Here is a 15,119-nt window from a genome sequence, read left to right as displayed (position 1 = left end):
GAATCATTTAATATTCTGCCCAAAGCATCCTTGATTACAGCAACTCTAGGTTTGAATCTGTTCTTCAGTTCCTTGAGCTTAAGAAATGCTGAGCGAGTCCGGCCCTTTTGATTTTCTGACTCTAGCTCCTCGCAAATTTCATTGTAGTATTTTGCTTTGTCATTCCGAGCAGCCTTTTGGAATCTTCTGTTCAGCTCTTTAGTACATTATTTGCCCTTAATACAAAGGAAGCGCTGATGGCTTAGTGGGTAGGGAATTATGCTACCAACACAAAGGCAGATGGTTCAAATCCACTAGCTGCACTACAGGAAAAAGTTGGGTAGTCTCCTCTAATGTGATTTATAGCTTCTGAAAACTCAGTGGAGAGTCAACTATGGAGTTGGTACCGACTCAGAAGCACCAGCAACGACATTGTTGACCCCATGGATGCCTTTTGCTATAAAATCGTATTCACATGTCTTTAAAATGAATAAGACTTCGTAAATTGTTTTAGGTAACAGATACTTCACTAAAATTTAATGGAAACTTTCAAAGAAAAGTATGTATATACTCAGTGTCATACATAATTTCTGGTGTTTTTCTTTTTTTAATCTTTCAAAACTTGGGGGGTTTCCAATTACTTATCACATGGTAAGCTTTGTCTCACTTAATTAATTTCCATCACTACCCTAGGAGCTATTTTTGTTATGTCCTACTTATAGATGATGTATTATGTTTAAATAACACACTCAGAATCACATAAGCATTAAGTTCAACTGTCAGGATTTAAACCCAGATTCATCTGTGCCTAAAGCCAAGCTCTTGACCACTTTATTATACTTCTTGCTTATCATGGATGAAGGTAAAATGAAACAGCTTGTTAACTATCAAAACCTCAAAGTCACTGCCATCAAACACACTGAACTGTCATAAGTTCCCTAAGCTATAAATCTCAGTGAGAGGAAACTACCCTTCTTCCTCCTGAGGAGTGGCTGGGGGATGCGAACTCCCAGAGAAGTGTGGTCGTCTGGCTAGTAGTGCAACACCAGTAGTCTATGCCATCAGAGCCCAAGATTTCCAGTTGCAGGTCTAGTAATTTGGTGAAAGAAGTGTAAGTTATGATTTCTCAAACATTATTAGCAAAAATTATTAATACAAGTTAATACATTATGTGAAAAAGAAAACTTCTTTTTGCTTGCCCTTCCTAGCACTTTTCTGTAATATTGGGATTTGCCAGGTAAAGAATGTATTTAATATTGGAGGAATAAATCAGGAATAGGATATAAGCAAACCGAGTGGCTCTGTTTTGTTTTCATTGTGATGTTTATCCAGATACTATCTCATGTACATTTTTAGGATTTGGAATATCGTCTAGATCCAAAGACTAAGGAGCTGCCTCATTTACGAAACCCTGACATACTTGTTGGTGAAAATGACCTCACAGCCCTCAGCTATCTTCACGAGCCTGCTGTGCTCCACAATCTCAGAGTGCGCTTCATTGATTCCAAGCTTATTTATACATATTGTGGTAAGTGTGCCTTCATGTCTGAGAGCACTTGAGAACTCTTTTTCTCTAATGGACAGAGCCATGGAAATATTCTGTGCATGGAGAAAGAGGGCAGAATTGAATTTTCCCTTAGCAATATCAGTAATCAAAGAGATTTATCTCTGTCCATTAGCTGAGTTACACTTTATGCTTTCTAAGTTCTTTAATGAACTATTCTTACTCCAAAGTTTAAAAAGAGGCTCATCTTTTATTCCAGATTTACCCTTTATTTTCTTTTGTTACATAATCTAAGAGATAAAGAAATCTCATCTTTGAGACTGATTCAAGAAGTTCCCTGTTAACTTTTCCCCTCAGTTATTTAGAGTTAGGATTTATAAATAATTAAATCAATTCCTTATTCAATATTTGTTGAATGAATTTATCAAATCAATATATACATATTCAAATTTTTAAAAAATATACTAAAAAGGAAAAACAATTATATGTAGTTTATCACTGAGTAATAAACCATTATTTTTATATGTGTGCGACAGTATATGTACATAAAAAATTAGAATCAGTCCTTATGTACTTTTACAGCCTCCTTTCATATGACATTCCTTTCTTTGTAAATGTGAGTTTTTGATAATAGCACAATAGTGTGTCACATGAATGTAACAAAATTTACTCATTAACTCTCCTTCTATTATATGATCAGTGTATTTCAAATTTTTACCTTGAAAAATATCATTCCGATAGCCATTTTTTAAAAAACCCTTTCCCTAATATCTGATTATTTAATTTGGATACATTTCTAGACATAAGAATTCTGGTTTCAAAAGTTCTTAAAACATTGCCTTAAATGTCATCATTTTTTAAAAAAATCTAGTTTAAATTTTAAATAATATTTTAATTCAACTAGGTATAATTAGTTCAGAAGCAAAAACTCTATTTTTGGTGCTTAAATCTACAGTTTTGTTAGTTCAGTATTTATTGAAATAGAAGTTTTATGTTAGTTATAATTCTCACTTTACCAAGTTTAATAGTTGGTTATCATTGTGTTGACAGACCAGATAGGAGATAGTGCTGAAATTTTAATATACTGACTTTTTTCACAACATAGTAATAGTAAGAGTAATGTGTGCTGATTTTATTTACTCTCCTCCCTCTAGGTATAGTTCTAGTAGCTATAAATCCCTATGAACAGCTGCCTATTTATGGAGAAGATATTATTAATGCTTATAGTGGTCAGAATATGGGAGATATGGATCCACATATCTTTGCAGTAGCTGAAGAAGCTTATAAGCAAATGGCCAGGTTGGTAGTAGCTTTGCTATTTCATAGTTCTTGTTAGTTGTGATAGATTCTTTTTTTCTAAGCCACAATATTTTAAAATACAGTGTATGGAAATTTGTAAGATCAGTACTATATAAGCCTTGACCAGATTGTCTCAGGTTACCTGGATTATTGTTAAAATAACCTCACATTATAAAAGGATATGTAGATTTTTTCTTATTAATAAATTTATAGAGATATTTTACTTATAAATAAAAGCTCCCATTTTGTGTTTTTATATATGTGTACATCCATGTCACCACAAACACTATAAAGATACAGAATATTTCTATCACACAAAAAAGTTTCTTCATGTACCTTTGTAGTAATTTATACCACCCTGTGTCTCTCAACCCCAGGGAGCAGTAAAAAGATATCACTCAAACTCAAGTTAGAATGGACACATAGCTTGTCCTCCAGCAGGTTTTAAGAGATTGCAAATCCCGTGGGAGCAGCTGGTCAACCCAAACTGCCTGCCTTTGGGTTGACAAAAAAAAAAAAAAATTGACTCCTTACCCACCTGGCCACCAAGGATAATGGACATGTTGAAACACAGTATTTACAATGTCAGATACTATCCTCATTGTAAAGGTAGATGATCAGACCAAGGTTTGATGGTATTAAGTGACTTGTCCAATGTCATTTACCTAAAATGGAAGAATTCGGACAAAAAAGTAGGTGTATTAGCTAGTTTTGTTACATGCTATCAAAATTCCTTCTTTGACAATCAGATAATATGTCGTTGTTTTTAGCTTCTCTACATATGAGTGAATGTAAACATCTTTTCATATATTTAAGTGCTTTATAAACTTGCTTGGTTTTGATTTATTTATTGTCCATTAATTTATTTTTAAAATTTCTCTTTTGTGTTTCTGGTGCTCTGATTTTCACCTTTTTAAGAGTTTACTCAAAATCTGAACAAAAAAATTCCATATGACCCAGCTATTGGACTTCTAAGAATATATCCTAAGGAAAATAGAACTGAGACACAAATGGAGATTTGTACACTTATGTTCATAGCAGTGTAATTCACCATAGAGCAAGAAAATGGAAACAGTCCAGATGCCCATCAACAAAAGAATGGATTGTCAGATTATGGTACATTCACACAATAGAATACTATGCAGCACTATAATAAGATCAAGGATTTTGTAAAATACATATGACATGGGAGACTCAGCATTATGCTGAGTTAAGTAACTCGCTCTCATCAGGACAAATACTGTGTAAGACCATTATTGTAAAAACAGAAAGATAGCTAAAGGTGTGTGTAAAAGCCCAAAAGGGCAAGTGGGGCAAATGGTGGGGAAGGGAGGAAATCACTAGGATAATAGATTGTAGTGAGCAGGGAGGGGGGCAAAGGAATTGGGAAAGATCCAGTGGGGACCTGACAAGATGGGATAACAGTAGGTATAGATAAATGGTGATTAATTTTATAAAACACAATGTATATGAGTGATTGTTTGAAACATAGTGTCAGTGTAGGAATGTGAAACCCAGTGTACAGGAATGATACAAAATGCATACAAGTTCCATCTGCAAACCAGCATAAAATAAATTGGGGAGGGAAACCCATGTTGTCTGGTTAAATAATTATAAACAAAAGAAAATTTTTTAAACTTCTCATTGGAAAAAAATATTACGGCTATTAACTGGATGTTGGGTGGTGCGTTGATCACACAGTTGTTAAAGGGTTCCATTGCTAACCAAAAGGTTGGCATTTTAAACCCGTCATTTTGTGTGAGAAAGACATGGTAGTCTGCTTCTGTAAAGACTAAAGAAATCAACTTGAAGCAAATGGGTTTGTGAGGTTTTGAGAGAGAGTAATCAAATGTTTTCTCAAATTTGTCCATTTTCATTTTATGTAGGGTCTTTCCCCACACACATTTCTTAATATTGAATCTGAATTTTGAACATCAATATCAAAAAAGTTTTTATTTTTACATTTAGAACTCTGATCCATTTAAATTGTGTTATTTATAGGGTGTGAGGTGTGCATCTAAATTTATCTTTTTCCTCTCAAATGTTTACCCTGTTATTCAAGCACAATTTATTAAGAATCTTGTGTTTTCTTCAGCTATTTGGAGTACCACTTTATCATATAATAGATTGTTATATGCTCTCAGGCCAGTTTTTGAGCTGTTTTTCTTTTCTATTCCCTTTGCCAATTATTATTTCAGTACCACACTGTTCAACCGTGGTAACCTTATGGTATGTTTAATGCCTGGTATGGCTAGACCTTTTATAGCTTGTATTTTTTTCTGTTTTCTGCTATCCTTAGACTTTTTATCATTGGCTTACCTAATTTTAGAAATAGATAAACACCCCAAACCCTAACTTCTAAGTAATAATATAAAGGAAGAAAGCAAGCCATTCAGATATCTGAGGGGAAATATTCTGGACAAAAAGAATAGCAGCTGAAGCACCACACAAAACTGTAGATTATCATAGCAAATTTGACTTTTCCTTTGAGTGAAGGTTTTGAGCAGAGGCGTAGTATGATCTGGGAGCTATGTTAAGAATAGACTTTTTTTTTTAAAGAATAAACTGTAAATTCCTGCCAAAAAGGATGCATAACTGGAACCTAATTATGAGGAAACGTAGTCAAATGGAAAATTTTACAAAATAACTTTCGTATGCTTTTCAAAAATGTCAAAATGGCCCAGTGGTGAGAATCTTTATCTTCTTGATGTTGAGCTTCAATCTATATGGAAGTCTACTATCCTTAACTCACTGCAGCAAATGCTTTAGGCCCTCCTCAGTTTCTTTTAGCAAGGTTGTGTCATCAGCATGATACAGGTTGTTGATGAGTCTTCTTCCAGTACTGATGCCACATTCCTCTTCATAAAGTCTAGCCTCCCAAATGATCTGTTCCACGTATAGATTGAGAAAGAATGGAGACAGGATGCATCCCTGACGCACTCCTTTCCTGATTTTGAACCATGCGGTGTTTTCGTGCTCTGTTCTGATGACTGTTTCAGTTAGGTGTTCTGGAACTCCCTTCTTCTCAAGTTTAGTCACAATTTATTGCTTTCTGATAGCTTCTTAGTCAACACGTGAAAGTGTAGGTTCAGTTCAGCAGCACAAAAATTCCTCCGTCATCTAGCAAACTTTATCTCAGAGCAGAGTTACAAGTCAGCTTTTCATACAGTTATCCAGGAAGCAAAACCTTTAACTGTGTCTACATCTTCAAGCTTCCTCAGATTACATCTTACCACAGTTACTTCATAACAGTGCCACAGTCTTGTCACCTTCTATCCACCACTGTTCACAGTGTGGAAAGAGCTCTCTTATATTGGTCCCAAAGCTATTGATGATTTGCAAGACCACGTGTCCTCAATTAAGGTAGCTGGAGACCATGCCCCTAGTAGGCGCTAATGCAGCGGATTTTAAAAAAGCCAATTTCCAAGCTTCCTGACACCATCTGGGTAGATACATACTTTCTTTTCACTATTTTTGTGATTTTAGGTTTGAAGTCTTATCAAAAGTCAAGTCACAAAAAACCCCATCAAGAATAGACGATAATCAGATAAGAGTAGACACCAGGAGATGTTTAGAAAGCTACATGGATAAAGGCATGAAATAATGATAATATGGATGAGAAAAATATTAGTGGAGGTGACAAGAAGTGGGTAGACTCTGGATTTTTTATTAACCTAGAAGTGACAAAATAAGCCTTACTTAAACTACCAGGCTTTTAGAGAAAAAGAGTACTTGGGATGATAGCAAGGTCACTGAGAATGTTAGAATTGTCATTGATTGAAATTGTGATAATTACAGGAAGAGTTGAGTGTCTGTGTTGTGTGAATGTCAGAATTTGATTTTTAATCTTAAATATTGAAATGATGTGTTAGATATCTATCCTCAAAGCAAAGCTGACATTATAATTTTTCCTGAATATATATATATAATCTCCAGAGATAGTAGCAATAACCAAAGCCTTTGACTCATAACTTATTTGTAACACATGTAGCTTCTAGAAAACAAGACCTTTATAGAATTCCTTCATAGACTAGTCCCTTAATTTTAACAGTATGTTCATGTAACGAATACAAAGGAGGCCAGTGGATCCCATGTCTGTCGTTCTTCTGATAGTCTTGCTTCCCATTATTTCCAGTTTTCCTTCATGCTAGAATTGATTGCTTTCTAGGTTACAATGTATTTTTTCTTAGAATATCAGCTTTTTCTTCCTTAAAACCAGAAAATATTAATTGATTTGAATTTCAAGTATTTTCTCCCCATTGTAAAAGTAAATAAATGTTGTTAACCAAGTTTTATCAGATAGGTTACCTTGAAATAAAGCATAATATCTGGAGATACTATGGTTTGACTTCTGGACTACAATAAAGCAAATAATGCAGTAAAGTGAGCCACATGTATATTTTCGTTTCCCAGTGCAATTAAGAAAGGTGTGTATCAGGGTTGTGTCCTTTCTCTAGATCTCTTTAATCTGTATGCTGGGATGATTATTTTAGATTATTTTTGGGACTCTGAAGGAAAATGTCATCAGGATTGAAAGAAGACTCATCGATGACCTTCCCAATATGGATGACAATTTTGCTTGCTCAAAGTGAGGGCAACTTGAAGTACTTACTGCAGATCAAACACTGCAGCAACCTTCAATATGGATTTTATCTCAATGTCAAGAAAACAAAAATCCTCCCTATTGAGCCAGTAGGCATTGTTATGATAGATGGAGAAAAGATTGAGAATGGCATTACCTTCATCTTACTTGGATCCACAAGAAATATACTTGGTTTAACCAGTGAGGAGATCAGGAGACATTTTGCACTGGGAAAAGTCTGTAGTCAGGGACTTCTCCAAATTATTTAGGGACAGTGATACCAGTTTGAGGACTAAAATGCACCTGATTCAGGCCATGTTCTTTTCAGTTACTTGCTGTGCATCTGAGAGATGGACATTGACTAAAAAATGAACAGAAGAATTGATGTCTTTCAATTGTGGTGTTGAAGAAGAGTGTTGAAGATATCATGGACTGCCAAAAGAATAGACATATATTAGAAAGGGCACAGCCAGAGTGCTTCTTGGAGGCAAGAATGGGGAAACTTCATCTCTAATACTTTGGACATGTTGCTGGAGAAATTATTCCTTAGAGAGGGATATCATGCTTGAGAAGATGGTCAGACAGTAAGGAGAGGAAGACCTTCAACCACATGGATTGACACAGTGACTACAGAAGTGGACTTGAGAGTGTCAGAGATTGTGAGGATGGCACAGGATAGGACATCATTCAGATCTTTTGTTCATAGGGTTGCTATGAGTCATACTTGACTCGATAGCCTCTGACCACAGCAACGGTGCTTATGAAAATTATGTTTATACTATTAATCTATTACATTGTGCATTTTGAAAAAGTTTAAAATATTGTGAAAATTATTAGTATGTGATTCAGAAACATGAAGTGGGCACATGCTGTTGGAAAAATGGTGCCAATAGATTTCCTAGATACAGAATTGCTCCAAACATTCAATTTCTACAAAACATAGGATCTGTGAACTGTGGTATAGGAGGTATGCAATTAACTGTGGGTTAGTGAAAAAGGTACTAGAGCCAGTTTCTCTAATAACTACCTACATAAACTTAAATTTCCTAGCCTCCCTAGGTCTCCTTTTATAACCTTTAAAACAATGGTTGCATTATATTATCTTGCTTTAAATTTAAGGTGTTCTGGCATATGTGTTTGCTACTTTTTCCTTTAAAAAAGTATTTTTTTTAGTGTTTGTAAGTAGTTTCCTTCTTTATAAGGGAAGACAGATCATGGTAAGGAGCTATGCGGAAAAGCAAAAGGAGAATAGTACAGATTTTCCTAAAAAATCAAAACATCTGGGTGCCACTGTACACAGCTTTACCATATTAGTCATCAACCTTGAAGAAGCAATAAAGCCACTGATACTGTTTTTACCTGAAGAGACAAAGATCATATTCTTGGGTGGCTCAAATGGCTACGTACTTGCCTACTAACTGAAAAGTTAAGAGTTTGAACCCACTCAGTGTGCCTTGGAAGAAAAGCCTGATTTATTTCTCTCTGATATCTCATAGTTTTGAAAATCTTATGGAACAGTTTTTATTCTGTACCTCTGGGGCTTCTCTGAATTGGAATAAATTATCAATTGGGCTTTTGTTGTTGGTTTTAGTCTTCATAGTGGTCATTGTTATGAGGTCTTATGTCTGGATTCCCTTTTCATTGATTCCATTAAGCTTCTCATAGAATTTTGTTATTCTTGACGTTTGCTTATTGCTAGACTTTAATTAGGGTGGCCTCGTTGGTTATGTGCTGTCTGAATAGTTTGCTGTCCTAGGGTTAATTGATTATATGCAAACTATTAAAAATTACAGAATCTTTACTGTTTTGAACTGTTATCAGCTACCATGTGATGTCAGATATTTGTGCAAATAGATTTCATCCTTGGGACACACAGGGGTTAAGTGCTTGGTTGCTAACCAAAAGATCTGCAGTTCAAAACCATCAGCTGCTCCATGGAGAGAAAAACATGTGGCAACTTCTGTGAAGATTTACGGGGAACTTTATGGAACAGTTCTGTTCTGTCCTTTGAGGGTTGCTGTGAATTAGAATTGACTTGATGGCAGTGGGGATTTGGATTTGTGATAAAAATTTTATGTACGTTAAATAAAAGCAAATTGATATATTTTCAGAACTATTTTTATATCTCTACTCTTGTGCCAAACATGGTGCCAAGCACATTGCTTTTCATTTTTATTACATCTCTAGGAGCAGACATTATCACCCAACTTTACATGTGAGGAAAAGAACCTCTTCAGACAAGAGAGATAGTAAATGTCTTTGGAGTTGAGATTTCAGTCTAGCTCTGAGACTCCAAATCCTTTCTTCTTTGTCACTTAATTTTGTCTTACTTTGAAATTGCATAGCCTTAGTCTAAGAGATCTATTCCTTTGAATTATCACTGAGAATTACCATTCCTTAGAATTCTATTTCTCCACCCTTTATTAAGGATGGTGAAGAGATTGAGATTGTTAACAGCTTTAGTTTGCTTGGATCTACAATCAACACTCTTGGTACTAGCAGCCAGGAAATGAAAAGAAGGATTGCTTTGGAAAAGGCTATTGTCAGAGACCTCGCCAAAGTACTGAAGAACAGTTATGTCGCTCTGGAGACTAAGGTGTGCCTGATACAGGCCATGGTCTTTGCAATTACTTGCTATGCATTAGAAGACTGAACAATGACTAGGGATGATAGAAGGAGAATTGATGCCTTTGAGCTCTGGTGCTGGAGAAGAATATTTAACATACCATGGACTGCTAATAGAACAAACAAGTTTGTCCTTGAGAGGGTGAAGCCAGGCTGCTCCTTGGAGTCCAGGATTCTGAAGCTTTGTCTGACACACTTTGGATATGTTGCAAGGCGAGATCAGTCCTTGGAGAGGGACATCATGCTTGGGAAGGTGGAGGGACAGCGTAAGAGAGGAAGACCCTCGATGAGGTGGATTGATTCAGTGACTGGGGTAACTGGGGTAGGTGTGTTAGAGACAATAAAATTGATACAGAATAGAGCACGGTTTAGGGTAGTTGTACATAGGGTCACTATGAGTCACAGGTGATTCAAGAGTACATAACAACAATACCCTTTATTCAGCTCAAATGTCCTTTTTTGGTGATTCTTTTATCTGCCTATGCTCTGAGTTTTAGTTTGTACCACCTCAGCCACAGAAAATGATTCCTGTTAAGAATTCTTTATTATATGAGCTATTCATTGGAAATTCTTCGAGTGTTTTCTACCCCTTAAGGGAACTCTGGTGGCCTAGTGGTCAGGAGATGTGCTGCAATCCCAAAGGCACACAATTCAAATCCACCAGCTGCTCTACAGGAGAAAGATGGGCAGTCTCCTCCTGTATGATTCTGAAGCCTCTGAAAACCTGTTGGAGGGTCAGTTATGGGTCACTTCCAACTCAATGGTATAAAATGACAACAGTCTACCCTTAAGTTACAGTAGAAAAGAATTGGCATAAAACTGATGGCATTGTGTTTTATTTTAGTTTTATGAGAACACTACCATCTGTAAAGGTTGTAGACAGCATAATTGGCTATTTCTCTCATACTGTCTTTATTGCATTCTTCTCAAAGTTAGTCATAATTTGTTATGATCCACAGAGTCAGATGCCTTTGCATGGTCAGTAAAACACAAAGAAACATCTTTCTGGTGTTCTCTGCTTTCAACCAAGATCCATCAGACATCAGCAATGATGTCTGTCATGCCATGACCTCTTCTAAATCCAGCTTGAATTCCTGGCAGTTCCTGTTGATTTACTGCTCTGGTCACTTTTTAATATTCTTTAGCAAGATTTTACTTGTATATGAGAATAATGATATTGTTAGAAAATGTCCACATGCTGGTAAATCACCTATTTTGGGAATGAGAACAAATATGGAACTCTTCAAATCAGTTAGCCAGGTAGTTGACTTTAAAATTTCTTGGCACAGCAAGTGAATACATCCAGGGCTGCTTCTGTTGAAACATGTCAATTGGTATTCCATCAATTTATTCGACCTTATTTTTTTGTAAATGCCTTCAGTGTCGCTTGAACTTTAACCACTGATTCTTTATTATATGGCACTTTTGTAATATTTCCATCCAATCAGTTCTTTTTGGTACAGTGATTCTGTGTATTCCTTCCATCATCTTTTAATGCTTCTTGCATCACTAAAGATTTTGCCTATAGAATCTTTCAGTATTGCAACTTGAGGCTTGAATTTATTTTTCAGTTGTTTCAGCTTAAGAAATGTCAAGCATATTCTTCCCTTTTGATTTTCTCACTCCCTCTCTTTGCACATTTTTATCTTTGCTTCATCTTTTTTACTTCCCCATTTCTTCCCATTATTTTGGCCCTTCTATGTTCCAGTGCAATTTTCAGAGTATTTTCTGATGTTCATTTTGGTCTTTTCTTTCTCCCCTGTCTTTCTAATGACATTTTGCTTTCTTCATGGATAATACTTTTGATGTCATCCCACAACTCAATTGGTCTTCGATTAGTGGTCAGTGCTTCAAATCTATTATTGAGGTAGGTTGTTTTAAAATTCTATATTGGTTTGCTTATAAAGTTTGTAGACATTGTGTTTCATATTATTCTTAATTCACATTGTGTTTTATAAAATCATTACCATGCATTATGTTTTATAAAATCAATCACTGTTGAACCATGTCCAACATTACCCTGTCTTTTCAGATTCCCATCAGATCATTCACATTTCTTCTACTCACTAAATTGTGAAACACTGTGGTGGTTTCACTCCTGTTGAGGTACTTTTTAACATTGAGAAGAATGAGGATCTCAGAACACTTCATTTTCCTCATGCAATACTTAGACCAAGAAATTTTTTTTAAAAGAACAAGGGAGCATTACATGGTTTAAAATAAAGATAGCTATGTGTCAGGGTTGTATCCTTTCTCCATATGTATTCAATCTGTGTCCTGAACAGATCATTCAAAATGCTAAGCTATATGATAAAGAATGTGGCATCAAGATTGGAGGAAAACTCATCAACAACCTGTGTGTTGCAGATAATACAAACTTGCTTGCTCAAAATGAAGATGACATAAAACACTTGCTGCAGAAGATCAAAAACTACAGCCTGCAATATGTGTCTAAACAGCAGAAAATAAGACATAGGAACACAGGGCTGTGAGCATCTCTCTGAAAGGATCACTGGGAGTAAGAATAGCACAGCCCCTCAATGCCTTAGAATAGAAAGCCAATAAAGAGCCCATAGCCTAGCCCCATGTTGCCTGTAGAGCCCCATCAGCAGCAAGAGGTTTATTCGTTACTGATTCACAGACTCAACAGTGATGGTACCAACAACAGAATTTATTATGGAAGAAAGTTAGAGAGTAGGGGAGGCAAAGAAAAACATCCAAAGTAAGTCTAGATTTTAGCCCAAGTTCCAAGGCACAATTCCTCACTTTGTCCAGGCTATGGTTTCAATTCAGCAGTCAAATCCAAGTCATCCAACAAAGTTTAGTTATAAGTCAGCTTCTCCTTCAAGCATTCTACAAGAACAGCAAGAATCTTTAACTGTGGTCAGCACAAATGCAAGAATCGTCAGACCAAACCTTGCCACAGCTTCTCCACAGCAATGCCCAGTCTCTCCACCAACAGCATCTTGCACTCCCCAAGGTCTTGCTGTCACAAGCCTTGCTCACCTCAAGTGTTGCTGCCCGATGTGGGAAACACTCTTTCTCTTATCCTAGTCCCACAGCTGTTGATGCTTTGCAAGACCTTGTTGATTTGCAAGACCATGAGTCTGCAGTTAAGGTAGCTGGAGACCAGAGGCAGCAAATTGTAATGGTTTTTAAAAAGCCAACTTTTAGGCTAACACCACAGTATGGATTACATCTCAATGTCAAGAAAACAGAAGTTCTCACCACTGGACTAATAAGCAGCATTATGTCAGATGAAGAAAGATTGAAGTTGTTAATGATTTCATCTTACTTGACAGTCATCATCCATGAGAACAGCAGTTAAGAAATCAAAAGATGTTTTGTTTTGGGGAAATGTGCCAAAGACCTCAAGGATGTCAATTTAAGGACAAGGTGTGCCTGATCCAAGTCATGGTCTTTTCAGTTACTTCCTGTGCATGTGAAAATTGGACCGTAAATATGGATGACAGAAGAAGAATGCATGCTTCTGAGTTGTGGTGTTGGAGAAGCGTACTGAATATCCCACAGACTGCTGAAAGAACAAACTAGTCTGTTTTGGAGGAAGTGCAGCCTTAGCGGGTTTTTAGGGTACTCCTTAAGAGGCCCAAATGGTGAAACTTGGTCTCAGTACTTTGAGTATGTTGTCAGGAGGGGTCAGTACTTGGAAAAGGACATCATTCTGGGAAAGGTGAAAGATCAGAGAAAGAGCGAGAAGACCCTCAACAAGAAGAATTGATACAGCTACTTTAACAATGGTCTCTAGTGTGTCAAAAATAGTGTGAATGGCACAAGGTTCATAGCATTACTATGAGTAATAGTCAATTTGATGGCACCTAACAAGAACATTTTTATTGCATAGGCCATGAACTGATAGGTTCAACTCAGGTTGACAGGAAAGGACCTGATATCCTTATGACAGATTTCTCAACAGGAAATGGGTTACTTTAGTATGAATCTCTTGAGAATACTCATCATCATAATCTCCTTCTCTAAAGCACAGCTTTCACTAATGGCAGCATTGTCTTTTTTTTATGAAACTATTTTTTAACTGAGATTTTAATGAAAGTTTATAGAGAACTTGGATTTCTATCCATTCATCATAGCATATTTTCCTCCCTGCCCACTCCGACCCCACCTTGCTTTTCTCTTTGAAAAAAAAAATCTTTTATTGTTGTACAATTCCCCACCCCCACCCCAGTCCACTTTACTGTGCAACTCTTGTTTTGGACTCTTGTCATGCAAATAATACCTAATCATATATTCTTTCTAAGGAGTTCTCTCCCTCATCTGTTTCAATGCAGCACACATTATTTATCCACTCTTTTCTTAGTTTTTCCCTAGCCCCGGTGTCAGTCCTGTTTTATAACAGGGATATTATGAAGTATTTGTCCTTCTGTGATTCAGATATTTCACTCAACATAATGTCCTCCAGGGTCACCCATTTTGTAACATTTCATGAGTTCCTTGCTTTTCAGTGCCGCATAGTATTCCATTGTGTTAATACACCACAGCTTCTCTAGCCATTTGTTTGTTGATGTGCACTTGGGTTGTTGCCATCTCTTGCTATTGTGAACAAAGCTGCAGTAAACATGGGTGTGCATATATCTGCTTGGGTGGCAGTTCTGGTTTCTTTACAGTATATTCCCAGTAGTGGAATTGCTGGGTCAAAGGTTTTTCTATTTCCAACTTTTTGAGAAAGCACCATACTGCCTTCCATAGTGGTTGCATCATTTTACCCTCCCACCAGCAGTGAATAAGGGTCCCAGGTACTCTACAACCTCACCAGCATTTGTTGTTTGCTGCTCTATTGAATTTTGCTATTGTTATTGGGATGAGATGATATCTCATAGTTGTTTTGATTTGCATCTTTCTTAGAGCTAGAGATTTGGAACATTTCTTCATGTGTTTGTTCGCCATCTGAATGTCTTTAATACACCACTCTCAAGAAAAGATAAAACTTCCAGAAAGAAGAAACTCAACAAAGATGCTAAAGAATTAAACTACCCAATAAACTAACTCAATCTTATATATATAATGCACCCCAAGAAAGCATAGTGTACCTTCTTCTCCAATGTGCATGGAACGTTCTCCAGAATAGATCACATTTTAGGTCACAAGGCAAGCATC

General features: G+C 36.4%; 1 protein-coding gene across 3 annotated transcripts in view; it reads left to right on the top strand.

Moving 5' to 3' along the window:
- The window catches only part of MYO5A (myosin VA (heavy chain 12, myoxin)), a 163,530-nt gene that overhangs the window by 7,023 nt on the left and 141,388 nt on the right, over positions 1 to 15,119 (top strand). For all 3 annotated transcript variants that reach the window (XM_006898237.1, XM_006898239.1, XM_006898238.1), the window contains exons 2-3: positions 1,336 to 1,507; positions 2,638 to 2,782. In XM_006898237.1, coding sequence (XP_006898299.1) covers positions 2,721 to 2,782 — 62 coding nt within the window. In that variant the 5' untranslated portion in view covers positions 1,336 to 1,507; positions 2,638 to 2,720. The remainder of the gene's footprint in view (positions 1 to 1,335; positions 1,508 to 2,637; positions 2,783 to 15,119) is intronic.

Source organism: Elephantulus edwardii, unplaced genomic scaffold (assembly GCF_000299155.1).
Source record: "Elephantulus edwardii isolate Elephantulus edwardi_28Jun2011 unplaced genomic scaffold, EleEdw1.0 scaffold00225, whole genome shotgun sequence".
NCBI lineage: Eukaryota > Metazoa > Chordata > Mammalia > Macroscelidea > Macroscelididae > Elephantulus > Elephantulus edwardii.
Note: the sequence above shows the minus strand (reverse complement) of the source record. Positions and strands in the feature narration are given on the sequence as shown.